Below are 15,819 nucleotides of genomic sequence, written 5' to 3'. Positions count from 1 at the left end.
TTGTACGTGTATCGCACCACTGCGAAGTTGTAGGTGTATTGCAGTAACGCGACTGCGAAATCCCATGGCAGCAGGCTCCTGCTACTGGCTGCCCTTTCTCCTTAGCTCTGTGTATTCTTTATGGTGTACTATGTGTAAACAGGCTACTCCACTACTGTGAATGAAACAGCACTACTGCTATTATGAATGGGAAAAGCAGGCTACTTATTGTGAAAGCAGCCCTACTGCAAATTGGGGAAAAGAGGGAATGGGGGGTGGGGAAGGGATGGCCCCACCCCTTGACCACATCACTTGTGGATCACAGCCAGGTCACAGAGGCATGCCCAGGATTTAAGGTGGGGGACGGAGCACATGGCCATGGAATGGCTCCATTATTTAAGGAAAATAATGGAATAAAAGAACTTTCTGAAAATGTGCATTTTGGGGACGAATACTGCAGGATGGTGTCAGATTGGTGCATTAAATTGGCCATGTAGATTGGCCCCTAGATAATGCGTTATGTTCGTTCAAGTGAGCATGTATCTGGGGAAGGCTGTTTGGCTGGACAAAAAATGTATTGTGCAAGACACCACTAAGTTGCTTAAGCTATTAGTGATATTCCAGCACTAAGAACCACACATTAACAACAAAACCACATCAGTGGGTGAGGTGGGGGACTAAAGAAGGGGAATCGTGTCATTTCAAGTGTCCTGAGAGTTCCACAGAGATGACTCTGTGGCGGTGGAGGGAGAAAACCATCCTTTTGAAAAAGGCTTGGTTACTGGGAACAGCAAAACTCATGCCGGGACTCCCCCACCCTCCTTTTCCCCTCCTCTGCAGACTATGGAGGAGTGTGGCAAGGCCCTGGTTGGCCTTCTTCTGGAGGTGAATGCAGATCTCCAGCAGTGCCACAAGACCTGGAACAAGTGTTTCATCAAGTAAGTCTCTGGCAGATGTTTTTCTCTTCCCAACTTCTGTTGGCTGCTCATAAATTACACCCCCAAACCTTCCTCCAGCAGCAAAAGAAGGTCCCAGCTATCAAAGCAAGTTGTTGAAAACAAAGCAGAGATTGGACCAACAAGCTGAGCAACAGCAGAATCCCACCCCAGTGATCTGGTTCCTAGTTCTTCCCGGGAGAATAAGCCACTGTTTGTTTTATACATCAGTCCACTTAAATGAATGTCCATTTTAATATATATACCTGTTAGCTATCATTAAGTTAGAAGGGGGGGAAATCCAGATTAAAATCAGCTCTTTTGTACCACTCAACTCACTAGAAATTTCTTCTTCTTGTTTGTGGGCTCCTTCACACGGAGCTTTTATCCTGCGATTGAGATTGCTCCTTCACAGAAGTTTGCAGGCTCTTTACATGATGCCGTCATCCTGCCATGACCCTCCTGCACTAAGTGCCCTTTGTTCCGTTTTTAAAAAAATCTCAGATAATGAGCTATCAAATTACCCCGTTGTGTTCCGCTTCAGTTTCCTCCGTGAAAAGAGTCAAAGCAGCAAGAAGAGGCGCGAGATCAATGGCAGATAATGGAAGATCAGATAAGGGGGGAGGGCGAGGGGGGAAGGGGAAGGGGAAAAGGAAGCACATGTAAAGGGAGTCAGTTGTGATCCTGCATTTAAAATGGAAGCAGAAAGCCCTGTTTTAAATGCAGCATTTTAGGCTGGTGTAGAGATGCCCTGTATCTCTGATATCTGGAAGTCCTCAGATTTTTTTTTTGACACTGAACATCCCTTATCAGTCGTTGGTTTTTATGAGACGCCTACTTTGAAGATGGGATGTAAGCTGGAGGGTTGAGGCCCCTCCCTATCCTTCCCTAAAGTGGGCTGTTGGCAAATCCCTGTGTCACAGCCATCAATTCCTCTACACGGCCCTCTTGCCTTTCAGTTGGCAGCTCTGGAGGGCCCAGCTTGATGGTACTGAGAGTGTTGGATTTGGTGCTGGGGCTCTGGTTGCAGATCTGTACTGTATGCACATCCTGGTGATGGGTCTGGAAAGGGTGAATAAACTGTGATAAACCAAGTGGGTAAAGCAAGCTTTTGATGATCACTGACCACCTGTTTCCTCCTCTCCTTCCTGTGCAGCACCATGAGAGTGGATCTGTTCTCAACTGCATACGTTGAAATGCAGGAGCAGGTGAGTAGCTGTTTTGTTGCTCTGTGGCAAGGAGGACTCCACTTTTATATCCCACAGCAGGGCAGAAGAGGGTGGGGGAAGGGCCCAGTGGAGGAATGTGGGAGCAACTGCGTCCTCTTCATCTGCCTCCGAGCTCCTAGAAGTATAAGGAAGAACTCTGTGTCAGCTCCAGCAACCTCAGTGGGTGGTGAGGGTTGACCTGAGTCTCATTCATGATGGAACATGTCCCTGAGCCAGTTAGGTTCATGTTTCAACTCAGAACCAGTTCACAGGACGTTTTCAGCCCGGTTGAAATGCACCAGCCAGTCATGTGAATACAGTCCAGGAGCTAGCTGGAGCACCGGGCTTGTGCCAGTTTCTGTACGTGGCTGCTCTTGAGTGTTCTGCTGTTTAGGGTGCTCAGGGAACAAATTCCTACAACTGGCCATTACGCACCAATTCAAACTGGGATGCTGTGGGCGGGGGGTGGGGGAGAACACCCCCCCAACTCATTTTGAAATGAGCCTTGCAACAGGTTGTGTGGCCCATCCACATAGGGGGAATGTGCCACAAATGTGTGCACTCCTTACAGTTCTTCCCTAGGAGGAAATGCAGTGTAGGGTCCCTTTTGTTCATGGGCCTGTTGTGGGTTTGTGGCCTTAGATGGAGCATCCTGGTTAGCCTGTGAAAGGGTCCTTTTCTATGGGTGGTGCAATGGCACCAGACAAGTAGAAGATGATAGACAGACAGATCCCCATAAAAATATATCCCCTAGGTAGGCTGAGAACCTTAGCCCAGTCTTTCCCATCCTGGTGTCCACCAGATATGCTGGACTGCAACTCTCATCACCCCTTCCAGCACGACCAGAGGGCAGGAATTCTGGGAGTTGTCACTGAAAACATCTGGAGGGCACCAGCTTGGAGAAGGCTGCTCTCGCCATTATGGGCTTGGTTTCCTGCTTGGTAGAGGTGGGAGAAAGGGAAGGGAAACATCGTCCCCAGTTATGGCTCCTTCCTTGCCACCCTCACCTACCCTTGCAGTGACTGACCTTAATCCCTGGGCAGATGACTACTGGAGAGGGAAGCGTTCCCTATATGCAGAGCTTACAGTTGAGGCTAATGCAAATTATGACACTCTTGACTGTACTTAGGGCCAGTATTTTTAGACATTTCAGCAATTCTATTGTGCACCAGCTGAAGGTTTCAAACCATTTCCAAAGGCAACCCAAAGCACAGCTTAATAGAAGAGCTTGTTCACTGAGTCACTAGGGATGGCAGTCTACCCGCTGGAGCGCAGGCCTCTGGTTCTCATAAGCCCATTGTAGTTTGTGATGCCCTTTTGCAGGTTTCCTGTTACGTCAAGGAGCAGCTGAGCAAGATTGACAGCGGCATGTCCCAGCTCACAGCAGAGAGCCTGTTCCAGCTCTATCTCAGCCTGCAGGAACTATATCGCATGAAGGACTTTGTGTGCAACAGGTGCTGACCTCTGCGTAGCCTCCAGTCTCAAGGCCACCACATGGGGCCCGCTTTTACATCTCACCATTGCCTGCCTGCCAGGCCCTACCAGTTATAAGGGACTTCGGGGGGCTGTGGGAGGAGTGTGTGTCTGCTGCAGTGTGTGTGTATTGTTGAGACAGGCTTCCTGTTGTTATGCCTAACCTGGATAATCAGTCAATTCCTGGAGCAAAACCAAGCAGGAATGATGGAGGTGGCACAGGTAGCAGGATTAGTGTTGACCCACGATTCTTGTATGTGAAACAGGAGCTAGTTCTGTGTCTTTTTTATTTCCAGGGAAGGTCCTCTTGCACTTACAAACTTCCACCAGTGGTTTAAGGAAGCCATCCCCAAGTGGCTTCAAAAGACGTACACAATAGCCCTGGAAAGGACCCAGAGAGCTATCCAAGTAGACCAGGTAATGGATTCACAGGAAGGAAAGAAAGAACATTAACAATTCTTGCCTCTCGCCTTTTCCCGTCTGAGACTTTTTCCAAATCTCTTCACACTCTTAATGACTGATGTATATCCTTCATCTCCATCATGTCAAGTTGCTTGTTATTGTATCTGTATGTTACATAGAGAGGAAGCTCTGGATTGTCTTTGCAGTTGAGCAGGAATGCTGAGCAAGAATTGGTAGCTAAAACACTGTCCACGAACAAATTGATTGCACTAATTGCTTAGATCTCATAAAATAGTTCTAGGAGATCCTCATTCCAAAATGCTATCAAAATGCCTTTCAGCTTTATATCAGACTGTGATTCTTGCATGATGAAAGTATTACTTTTGGCAATAGAAATGTCACTCAATCTGATAAAGTATACATTTTTTAAAATTGCTCAATGAAGAGTTAATATCTCCTGTGTTTTTTAAACCAAGGGTGGGCAGAAGGTAGTCCTCCAGATGTTTTGGACTTCAGCTCCCAGAAGCCCCTGCCAGCATGGCCAATGGTCATGAATGCTGGGAGGTGAGGTCCAAAACATCTGGAGATCTACATTCTGTCTACCCCTGCTTTAAATGATCTTGCAATTTAAGGAAGCTCGAAATGTTTCTGGTGGTCTACATGGGGAATAAAATTCCAAAGAAACAGTATGCAAAATATATATTATCAAGTGGAAGGCACCTGAAAGAAGCTGATGGGCAGAGCAGTTCTAAGTACTTGGGGGTGGGGGAGATTTGTGGCATGACATCCAGAGCCCTACCGGCTTACAGTGGCCAGGCCCAGGGCAGGAGATGGGGGGGAGGGGTGGTTCTTTGGTCTTTTTCTTTAACTTTCCCCTCCCATTGAAACCAAGGCTGGTGTAGTGAAGGAGCTTGATCCAGGGGCTCTCTGGGGGTGGGAATCAAACGCTGTTTCCGACATGTTCCCAGAACGCCCCATTAAGGCCCCTACCCCTGGTGAGAACACCATCCATGATACTCCTATGCCTGCAGAGCTTTCCATGGGCATAACTTGGGCCTTCCATAATGGGTGAGGTGCCTTGCCAGTGGAACAGCACTTTTGCCCCATCCTAACCCCCCTCAGCCAGCTTTCAGCATGGGTTAGGATGGCTAAGTGACTTATTTTTTAAAACCATCCCAAATCCCCTGATAGCTACTTGCACTGGGCTAACATCACTGAAGTAGGTGGGACATTCTGGATTAAGTGGTTGGAGGATCAGAAAATCCCATTGTCTTTCTTGGAGATTCAGGCTCCAAAGTGCCTGAAGAACTTAAAAATAAATTCTGCTTTTGCTCAACTGCTGTTGCTGTCTCCCCCATCCGCTTTCATTTCTGTTCAGCTGGTGCCATTTGGGGAGCTAAACAAGCACAGTACATCCACCGTGGACTTATCCACTTGCTATGCTCAGATGGTAAAAACCTGGCAGCAGCTGGACTGGCCAGATCCCGAAGAGGCCTTCATGATCATGGTGAAATTTGTTGAGGTCTGTATAGAGATGGGCAAGTCCATCTATTTCTGGTCTGCATCATGTTCACCCGGGTTTATCCATAGGTCCATTCTGTCTTGTAAATTACATGAAAAGTGATATTTAAATACCCCTCAGGTTGAACAAGCAAACCAAGTTGTGCAATTTTAGGGTAATTTATTCAGATGGATTCTCATAGTAACATTTGGAATTCAGAGTTTGACATGCCTTGCCTTTTACGGTAAAGTAGGATGGATTTCCCATTTCTCCATGGATTAGAGTTGGAAATGGGAAGGATTTAACTGTAAAGAGCTAAGAAACATTTCCCTTTTGAGGAGGCTTACCAAATGAGTTTTGCTTTCATAGTCAGGATTTGATTCCTCCGCCATAATTTGTGTCAGGAAAGAATTCATTTCCAGTTATGATTGGTTAGTAACCACTGTGGGTTTCCCCTTCCTCTCACAGGCCTAGGCAACCTGGTGCCCTTCAGTGGTTTTGCATTACAGCTTCCACAAGCCCCAGCCAGCATGGCTGACGGTTTGGCATTATGGCCAGCAGGATGCCTACTTGTTTTTATTTATTGGATTTGTACCCTGCCTTTCTACCAACAAAATAGCACTCAAGGAAGTTTACTATCATACGTAAAGAAAATTGATTACAACAATAAAATAAATATACAGAACACACAAAAACACAAGAACAGAATAAAAATACCACCCAGCCCCACAGCTTGCTTACACTCCAAAGCCCTGCTTGAATAGAAACATCTTTGCCTGGTGGTGGAAGGGCAGCAGAGAGGGAGCCAACCTAGCCTCCCTCAGCAGAGAGTTCCACAGCTTGGGAGTAGCCACTGAGAAGGCCGTCTGTCATGTCACCACCAAACGTGCCTCTGAAGATGGCAGTACTGAAAGAAGGGCCTCTCCAGAAGATCTTAAGACCTGGGCAGGCTTGTATGGCCAAAGGTGGTCTTTCAATTAGCCTGGTCCCAAACCATATAGGACTTTATAGATCAGCAGCAGCACTTTGAATTGTGCCCAGAAACAGACTGGTAGCCAGTGAAGCTGTTGTAACAGGGAAGTCACATGGTCCCTGTAACTGGCCCCAGTCAACAGTCTGGCTGCAGCATTCTGGAGCAGCTGAAGTTTCCAAACAATTTTCAAAAGCACCCTTTTGTAGAGCACATTCCAGTGGTCCAAACAGGATGTTACTGAGGTATGCGTGACCCTGGCCAGATCAGATGTCCCTAGGAAGGGGCTGTAGGGACACTTGCCCTATAGCAGCCTCTGCCAACCTGATGTCTTGCCAGATGTGTTGGACCACAACTTGCATCATTCCCAGTCCTCTGCATGTGTCAGACTGCAATACCCACTATTCCCAGCCAGCATGGCCGTGCCAGCTGGGAACAATGGGAGTTTCAGCTCAACACATCTGGAGGGCATCAGGTTAGGGGAGGCTGCTTGGGAGCAGGCAACCTAGTTTACTTGAGAATTTGTTTTCTAAAACTACAGACTGGTGCACATGAAATGGCAGCAATGTGGAGGCCAATTTAAATGTTTCCTCATGAAGCTCATCTTCACGTGACATGGAAGAAATGCCCTGATGCCTGTAGTGAGCTACTTGCACAAATGGCTCACCAAACAGAGACAGCCACCATGGGGAGTAATTTAAAACCACTTTTGCTAGGCAGCTATTTTGTGTGCATTCAGTTTTCTCCTGTGCACTTGTGATTCCTCACTCATGGTAGTTTGCAGGTGCTTTACACAATGTTGTCTCTCCCATGCTTTGCAACTATTTTAGCATGTGTGTTTTTTTCCTAACGAGGAAAGTCTGGTATATCTTGAATGGTGGCGTGAAACCCTTGTGTATTTCTGCAATTTCATTATACCACAGTGCCACCTAGTGGTTGTCTAATGGAACATATAGAAAGGCAGAGAAAGAAAGCCCCTGGGGAAAAAAACACGTGTAAACAACCTGGAAGCAGAAGCCTCAGTAAAGGTGCAGGTTAAAAGCCTCATGTAGAAAAGCCCTTACAGAACTTCTGGGTGTGATGCATCTTGATCCCTCCTGCTCTTGGCTTGTGGCCCACTGTATTCTGGACTATAGAGGTTTTGGAAGACCCTGCTTTAGTGCAAGGAAGAACCTATAGTTCACAAAGAGGCATCAATAGGCAATAGCTTACACCAGCCTTCCGCAACCTGGTGCCCTCCAGATGTTTTGGACCACCACTCCCAGCATTCCTTACCCTCGGACATGTGGGCTGGGGTGGATGGGAGTTAAAATCCAAAACATCTGCAAAGCAGGTTGGGGAAGGCTGCTTAAACAGAAGGCCCAATTTTTTTTAAGGGAATCTGCTATACACAAAACAACAAAACGTCCTGGGGTTTGCACATCACACAATCTTTCTCATGGTTTTTTAGCTCTTGCAGTGTCCTCTCAGGTGTGCTACTTCATTCATTCATTTCATTTATTACATTTTTATACTGGCCAATAGCTGAAGCTCTCTGGGTGGTTTACAAAGTTTAAAAACCTTCAAAATGCACAGTGTAATTACAAAATAATACACAGTGTAAAAAGCATTTACAAACTACTTCAGAAACAAGAGTTAATACTCCTTCCTATGGAAAGAAGATACTGCCTTAAGTTGGAGCAGAGGATTGAACTAATTACTTTTAAGTATCCTCAGAACCAGGTACATTCCACTCTTGAGCTTTTCTAATTGCTTGTGTGGAAGAGCTGCCTCTGCCTGCCCACATCCTTCGCAGGAGGAGAAAAGTGACCATGAAGTCTCCTTCCAGGATGCTGTAAATCCTGCGCATGCCAGGGTTTGATATGATGAAAGCCTTTGCTTCCACAGAGCACAGTATCCTTACGTTTTCTCCTTTTTGACTACTTAGGACATGTGTAAAATTGCTCTGATGTACTGCCGGCTGATCAAGACAAGGGCAGACGAACTGTCCTCAAACCAACGTGAGGAGGGAGAAGCAGCAAACAGGGTGAGTGATGGAGCCAGATTCTGACAAGGGTTTCAAGGAATCTTGAAAACCCATTGCATGAGCAAGGTTGGGATGTAGGGCTGGCTTCCACAGCAGCAAGAAAGAAAGAAAGAAAGAAAGAAAGAAAAAGAAAGAAAGAAAGAAAGAAAGAAAGAAAGAAAGAAAGAAAGAAAAAGGAGGGAAGGAAGGAAGGAAGGAAGGAAGGAAGGAAGGAAGGAAGGAAGGAAGATCTGACAATCCTACGTTTTTGGGATATGGAACTCTGCCATTTGCTAACAGAGGCTCTTAATGTGTAGACTTGCTTTATTTATTGCTTTTTAAAATGAAATATATTACCTGCTTTTCATGATAAAATAATCCCAAAGCAGGGTACAGCCAATAAAACAGAATAAAATCATACAACATTGACCAAAACCCTCACAACCCAACAGTGAGGATACAGTATCACAGATAAATAACTGTTTACATGGTGCAGCAAAACAAGTTCAATCAAAAGCGTTTAGTTGGTGCTGAAAGCTCATAGGACTTGACTTTCCTTCTCCTGCCCTGCAGCTCTGCGTTGTGGTGAACAACATTGAGCAGCTCCGCATGATGATCCTGAAGTTGCCATTGCAGCTGGACTGGGCACGTTTGGAGCAGAAGACCAGAGGTGTCGTTGCACCGGAACAGATCCAGCACACCCTGCACCACCAGCTCCAGGCTACCGTCACCTGCCTCAACAGCGAGATCCGAAGCGTGGTTCAGACCCTGGCAACTGAAGTAACCAAGCAGCCTCCTCAGCATTCTCCTTCCATTCTGTCTAGCAGAGAAAGGTGTTTGGGGGGGGGGGCATGGCTGGAAAGGGCAGAATGGAGCCAACGCCAGGACCTCCGTGTTGGTGGCCCATGATTTTGGCTCCCCGTGATAAGGGCTGTCTGTATTCCACATTTCTGTGCAAGTGCTGTGTGAGTGTACAGAATTTGGTATGAATACATAATGCGGCATCCTAATAACTTCAAGCTTAGAAAGAACCAGCTAGCTCTTATGGCTCTGAATTTAGGTTTGAAAGCATACAGGCAACGCAGTTGAAATTACAGATGCTGGGGCAGAAGTTAGGAAAAGCTTCAGTGCTTCACATATGTCCTTGTCCAAAGCCAAAGACATTTTTAGAAATAGCAAATGTATACACCACTGCAGGACAGGCTCCAAGTTTGGGGGAATTTTCAGTGGTTGCAGCTGCTCTTTGTCACCATTCCCCACTTGCTGAGTGTTCAGGGTACCAGCCAGTCATACACTCTTCTAGAATGCTCCGTTCCATTTCCCCACCATTTTCTCTCCCCCCGCCCTCAACTGGCACTAAGTATTCTGTGCCCCACTGAACATGCTCAGTCCTCATTTGGCTTTTACTGTGTTGCTTTATGCAAGTCCCCCAAGCCTGCTGATACCTCCCTCTTGTGCATGGATGGGGCTGTTTTGTCTACATAAGGATCAGCACTGGGAGAATGAGTGCCCAATTAGTCTAGATGATGACAACGGTGGTGCTGATGATGGAACCAGGACGGGGGCAGGCTCTTTGGGGATGTAACCCCATTTTCCATATCTCTTAAGGAGTTAAAAGATATTGGCAGTGCGAATCATAAATTCCCTGGCTCAGTGGTGGAGCACCTGTTTAGCATGCAGAAGGTCCCAGGTTCAATCCCCAGCATCTTCAGTTAGGGCTAGGAAAGACTCCTGCCTGAGACCCTGGATAGCCGCAGCTGCCAATCCGTGTCGACAATACTGGGCTAGATGAACCCATGGTCTGATTCAGTATAAAGCAGCTTCCTATGTTCCTAAATCTTGACTTGGATTTTACTGGGTTGCTTTATGCAAGGTGCTGATTTCCCCCACATAATTTTTAATAAAGGGATGTAATGGTTGCCTTTACCATACCTGACTGGTCTAAGGATTACTAAGGGCGAAATCCTATGGCCGCTAGACTGTGGGTAGATGGCCATAGGATTGTTTGGTTTTCAGGAACCAACCTTGGAGCCCATGCTCCAAGGGTAGTTCCCAGAAAACCACCTCCCTGCCCCTTCCCCCGCTGCCTCGTAGGCAGTGCGGATCGTCCCTGGGCTCTGCACTTGGAAGAGCAGTGTGGCGGGGGGCAAAAGGGGGCATTCCTGGGGACAGGGAGCATGGAAGTGCCAGTACGCTTCCTATTCATCATCTGGCCTCCCTACCCCCCGCTCTGAAGTCCTGCAGCTAGACAGCCAAAATTGGCCATCTAGCTGTGAATGCAGCATGGCTGGAGCTCAGAGGAGAAGATCCCCTCTGCACTCCACCTGCCCTGCATTGGATAGGTGGTCTCCTCTGAGTTCATAGACTGCCACGATTGCTCCCTAAGAGAATTTTTCCTTAGTAATGTTAAGCACATGTGTTTTGTTTGGCAGCTGGAAGCTGGAATTGCAAGACACATCCAGGAATTGTCAGCCTCGAGTGACTCCAAGGACCTGGAGGATGTGAGTTTTGGAATGCCAGAACAAATCTGGTTTTAGGCTCCAGGATGGTATGTTAGATGCCTGCTGAAGGGATCTAAGATCAATGCAGGGAGGCATTGTACAACACCAGTGGCCACAAAGCAAATTGGTGATTGAATGGCTGGAACATTCAAACAGTTTTCTGGTGCCCTGTTGATGTTTTGGACTTCAAATCCCATCAGCCCCAGCCAGCATGGCCAATCGTCAGGAATGCTTGGAGTTGTAGTCCAAAACATCTGGAGGGCAGCAGGCTGGGGAAGGCTAAGAGTCTTTTCTGAGCTTACTGGGATAAATATAGGTATCTCATTTCATGTCAGAAAAAGTAAACAATGACACTGATAACCCACCTTGTCCCAAAGTTGTTGTTGTTGTTGTTGTTGTTCAGTCGTGTCCGACTCTTCGTGACCCCATGGATCATAGCATGCCAGGCCTTCCTGTCCTGCGCTCTCTCCTGGAGTGTGCTCAACTCCATATTCATTGCATCGGTGATGCTATCTAGCCATCTCATCCTCTGCCATGCCCTTCTCCTTTTGCCTTCAATCTTTCCCAGCATCAGGATCTTTTCCAGGGAGTTTTCTCTCTGCATTAGGTGGCCAAAATATTTGAGCTTCAGCTTCAGTATCTGTCCTTCCAATGAGCACTCAGGGTTGATTTCCTTTAGGATTGACTGATTTGACCTCCTTGCAGTCCAGGGGACTCGTAAGTGTCTTCTCCAGCACCACAGTTCGAAGGTATCGATTCTTCGGCGCTCAGCCTTCCTTATAGTCCAGCTCTCACAGCCATACGTTGCTACTGGGAAAACCATAGCTTTGATTAGACGGACCTTTGTCGGCAAGGTGATGTCTCTGCTTCTTACTATGCTGTCTAGGTTTGCCATAGCTTTCCTCCCAAGGAGAAAGCGTCTTTTAATTCCATGGCTACAGTCACCGTCTGCGGTGATCTTGGAGCCCAAGAAAGTAAAATCTGTCACTGCTTCCATTTCTTCCCCTTCTATATGCCAGGAAGTGATGGGGCCAGCTAGCACTATATTATTATTTTGATTTATTTATTTGATTTATTAGCTGCCCATCTGGCTGGCTACTCTAGGCAGCGTACAGTACTATTAGCATGAAATACAATGAATTTACATAATCAACTGAATGAAACAACATAACAAAACAACACTGCTCTAAAAAACCCTAACCCACCCCAAATGCCCGCCTGAACAGCCAGGTTTTTAAAGCCTGGCGGAAGCTCATCAAAGAGGGGCACTAGGGAAGGAATTCCACAGAGTGGCGGCCACCACAGAAAAGCCCTCTCCCTAGTCCTCACCAGCCTAGCTGTCCTGGCTGGTTGTTGTTGTTGTTGTTATAGAATTGGCATTGAGAAATCCCCTATAGGGCTGATTTGTACCACGTGAAAGCCTCTGATATTCTTACCTTTTATGAGTTGTTGGTTCCGAATTTTTTTAAAAAATCCCATTACAAATAGTTTGAGGGGCTATATTATAATTAATTCTACAGAAGGCAAGATTTGTCATATCTGTTCCTCTGCATAGTTTACATGGTGGACCCCTCTGCAGCGCCGTTTTTTAAAATAATTTTTTTATTGTGAGTTTTAACAAAACAAAACAAACATAACAAAACCAAACAAATTACAAATATAACAACATATTCTAAAATCCTCAGTTTCAAATATTACAAGTTCTAGGGAGAAAAAAAGAGAGAGAAAGAATAGGTCACACATAAACTTCAGTAAAAGCAGACCAGATATCCAAATATAAGTCCATTTGCAAGTTACATCTCTATAATACCAGTCTTTCAAATGCTGCTAAAGTTGTTAAGTCTTCAATCCATTGCATTATAGGCGGTGAGCTTTTATCCCTCTGCGGTGTCATAACAGGAAGCAGGGTTGTTAGCATGACACATCCCACATTTTCTCTTTCACCTTCCCTGCTTTGGGCCAAGCTAAGCTGGAGAGGGAAGCTGGCCATCCTTTGCTGCAGAGTCCAGATTTTGTGAACTTTTCAGGCTGAGTTAAATGTTATACCACTGCATGGTGGCTGTCAAAAGTGCTTACCCCTGTCAGTGCTCTGCATGGTGGGCTCTAATTTTTAAAAGGTTCTTACCCCCATGGGTCTGCTGATATGCATGCAGTGTATGGATGCTAGTAGCACTGTATATTCCAGGTGCTGGTATGATGCAGGCACCATATGCATATGCGGCCAGCACACCGGGTAAAACCATTTAAATATTTTGTTGGTCTTGTGGAGCAACCCCAGTGGCAGGCACTTTGCAGACCCTGTATGGTGGTCACTGGAACATTCAATCAGACTCCATGGGTTGTGAATGCTCCTCCCTCCTCCCTTGTTTTCCCTGATCTTTTTCTCCCTGTCCCTCCAGTGCATCACCCCTTTAATGAGATTCCTGGAGTGTGAGCTCCAGTACCTAAATGGGAACCTTGTCCAGGAGAACTTTAAAAGGTGAGTCACACTGGCCTTGTGAGGGTCAGGGTTGGCGTCAGAGGTAGGCATGGTTGGGCACCTGCCAAGGGCCCACACCCCAGCAGGAGCCCACCGACAAGAGCCGCCTGGAGTTGCCGCTCCTTTTCACCATTGCAACTTGCTTGTTCACCTGCCTCTCACTCACTCTTGCCGAGACAACAGTAGTGGTGAGGAGAAGGAGCAGTAGATGCCACTGCCACTGCAGACTGCTCACTGGCTCTCTGCAATGATGAGAAAGAAAATGAGGCGCAATAGCAGCTGGTGACACTGTCACTGAGACTCACTGAGGGAGGGGAGCCACTGAGGGGGTCAGCATGGGTGAGGATCACTTCTTGACTGGATAAAGTCTAAAAGGAAGCCATGCGGGGAGGCTGGGATTTGCAGAAATGTCTTGCCAGTTCTGGTAGCAGTTATAGGCAGCTGCCTGGGGCACCACATTGTAGAAGTGCTTCTCCCTCCCGGCACCAGCTTGGTTTAGATTCTTATGCAGTTCAAACAACAGCAAAGGTGGAAAGAAGGAGGAAGAGCCTGATGCGACTGGGAGATGAGTGAGGGCCCTCCAACAGGTAGAGGACTCAGGCAGCAGAAGCACAGAAGAGGTGAAGGATCTCATTGCCACGGTAGTCAGTGCAAGGTATAGGTGGGTGAACAGCAGCAGCTTGTCAAGATCCAACGATAAGAGGGGAAGAGGGGGATGTGCTGTTTGGTTTCTCAAGTGAGAGACGAGACAGAAAGCCATTTGTTGGATCTAGAAGCCTTCCTAGATGTGGATTTGCTAGCTGACAGCGATTCTGTACATGCTCAGAGGCATTCCCTCCTTTATTTTACATCCTGGGCCCAAGGCTGAATCTCTTACTGAAAATGGGTGAGGATGCGGAACTCAAGATGCCACAAAAATAGGCAAGATGCTTGGGAAGAAGCCATCAGGTACAGGAGAGACTCCCATGAAACTGGTTTTATTGTGGTTCTGAACCACTTTTGAGAACCATAGGCTGAAAAGAGGTATACAAATATTATAAGCAAATAAAATAAAGTGCCAGAGCTCTATTTTGTTCTTTGAATACCTTAAATAAGTGTGATTAGCTCAGGGCTTGTTAATTTTGTTTTGTTTTGTTAGTTTGCTTTAGGCAGGGATGGGCAGCTTTGGTCCAGGGGCCAATTTCTAGCCCCCAAACAGCCCCCTCTCCCATGGAGGATTTTTTTTTGCTACCAGCGGGGGCTACAGAAGAGGACAGGGGGCTGCGTGTTGCCCACCTCCGCTTTAGGGGCCTTGTCTTTGGCTATACCCCCCCCCCATTGGAATGCCGCCACCACCACCTCAAGAGTTTCTTGGAAATGGAATTCAGCCCTCAGGCTGAAAGAAGTTCATCATCCCTGGTCTAGGACATCCTATGGCATGAGTCAATCACCTTTTGTAGTTGCTTGAAAGGCTGCATCTTTTAATTCCCTTTTCAACTGTAGTTTTTACCCTCCACTGTAATCCTACGTAAAACCAAGGAATGAAATCTCTGGGAAAGAGGGAGTTGATAACCTGTGCTGGCCTTTCCTCCTTGTCCACCCTAGGGCCTAAGAGAATCTGCTGTCATCCACTGAGCCTTATTAGAATAGGCTTTACATGGCAATCTAGTTTCCATCTCTGCTTTCCCCCCTCAAACAGCCTCCTGGAGCTGCTGTGGAATCACACCCTGGACGTGCTGAAAGGAGCTGCAAAACAGCAAGTTAGTAACTTGGAGTACTTCCGGAAATTGCAATTTGCCCTCCAGGTACTTACAAGTGCGGAATGGAATGGAAGAGGAACTTCTGCTGTGCCTCAACAGTGGGTCACTTACTTTTCACTTTCTTTCTTTTTCCCCTTTCATAGAGCTTGAAGCGCAGTTTTCATGCAGAAGGCTGTGGACTGCCAAAGGACATCCTTCACACTGCAGCATTTACAGTAAGATGCTGTAACACTTATTGCCCCCTCAGAAACAAAAATCCCTCAGCAATGGGCAAGGCAATCTAGGCATGCACAAAACTGCTGAAGATTATGGTCTCTCCGATGAGTAATGATGGTGTCCTTGAAGCAAGTGGGTCTCTACTCTTACTTGCTGCTCAGACTGCCTGTTCTGGATTCATTTTGTCTAGTACAATTGTTTCTGTGCAATTTCCAAATGGATATGTAGCAACTCTTTGAAACCAGTCTTTTGTACTAACAAAATGATGGCTAAAATATACTGTACTGGGTTATGCAGCCGTGATTGTTGTTGTTCAGTCTTTCAGTCGTGTCTGACTCTTCGTGACCCCATGGACCATAGCACGCCAGGCCTTCCTGTCCTGCGCTCTCTCCCGGAGCGTGCTCAAGTTCA

The 15,819-nt window shown here is 46.7% G+C and overlaps 1 protein-coding gene across 4 annotated transcripts in view; it reads left to right on the top strand.

Moving 5' to 3' along the window:
* UNC13D (unc-13 homolog D) overlaps positions 1–15,819 on the top strand; it is a 66,833-nt gene that overhangs the window by 39,004 nt on the left and 12,010 nt on the right. For all 4 annotated transcript variants that reach the window (XM_084838108.1, XM_084838110.1, XM_084838107.1 and 1 more), the window contains exons 17-27: positions 820–917; positions 2,071–2,122; positions 3,446–3,576; positions 3,892–4,012; positions 5,376–5,519; positions 8,396–8,494; positions 9,047–9,253; positions 10,906–10,974; positions 13,374–13,453; positions 15,132–15,237; positions 15,336–15,407. In XM_084838108.1, the coding sequence (XP_084694234.1) occupies positions 820–917; positions 2,071–2,122; positions 3,446–3,576; positions 3,892–4,012; positions 5,376–5,519; positions 8,396–8,494; positions 9,047–9,253; positions 10,906–10,974; positions 13,374–13,453; positions 15,132–15,237; positions 15,336–15,407 (1,179 nt within the window). The remainder of the gene's footprint in view (positions 1–819; positions 918–2,070; positions 2,123–3,445; positions 3,577–3,891; positions 4,013–5,375; positions 5,520–8,395; positions 8,495–9,046; positions 9,254–10,905; positions 10,975–13,373; positions 13,454–15,131; positions 15,238–15,335; positions 15,408–15,819) is intronic.

The sequence above is a fragment of the Heloderma suspectum genome, chromosome 2, assembly GCF_057233095.1.
Source record: "Heloderma suspectum isolate Gila_16-S chromosome 2, 16-S_ref, whole genome shotgun sequence".
In the NCBI taxonomy this organism is placed as follows: Eukaryota; Metazoa; Chordata; class Lepidosauria; order Squamata; family Helodermatidae; genus Heloderma; species Heloderma suspectum.
This window is presented reverse-complemented; position numbering and strand designations above follow the sequence as displayed.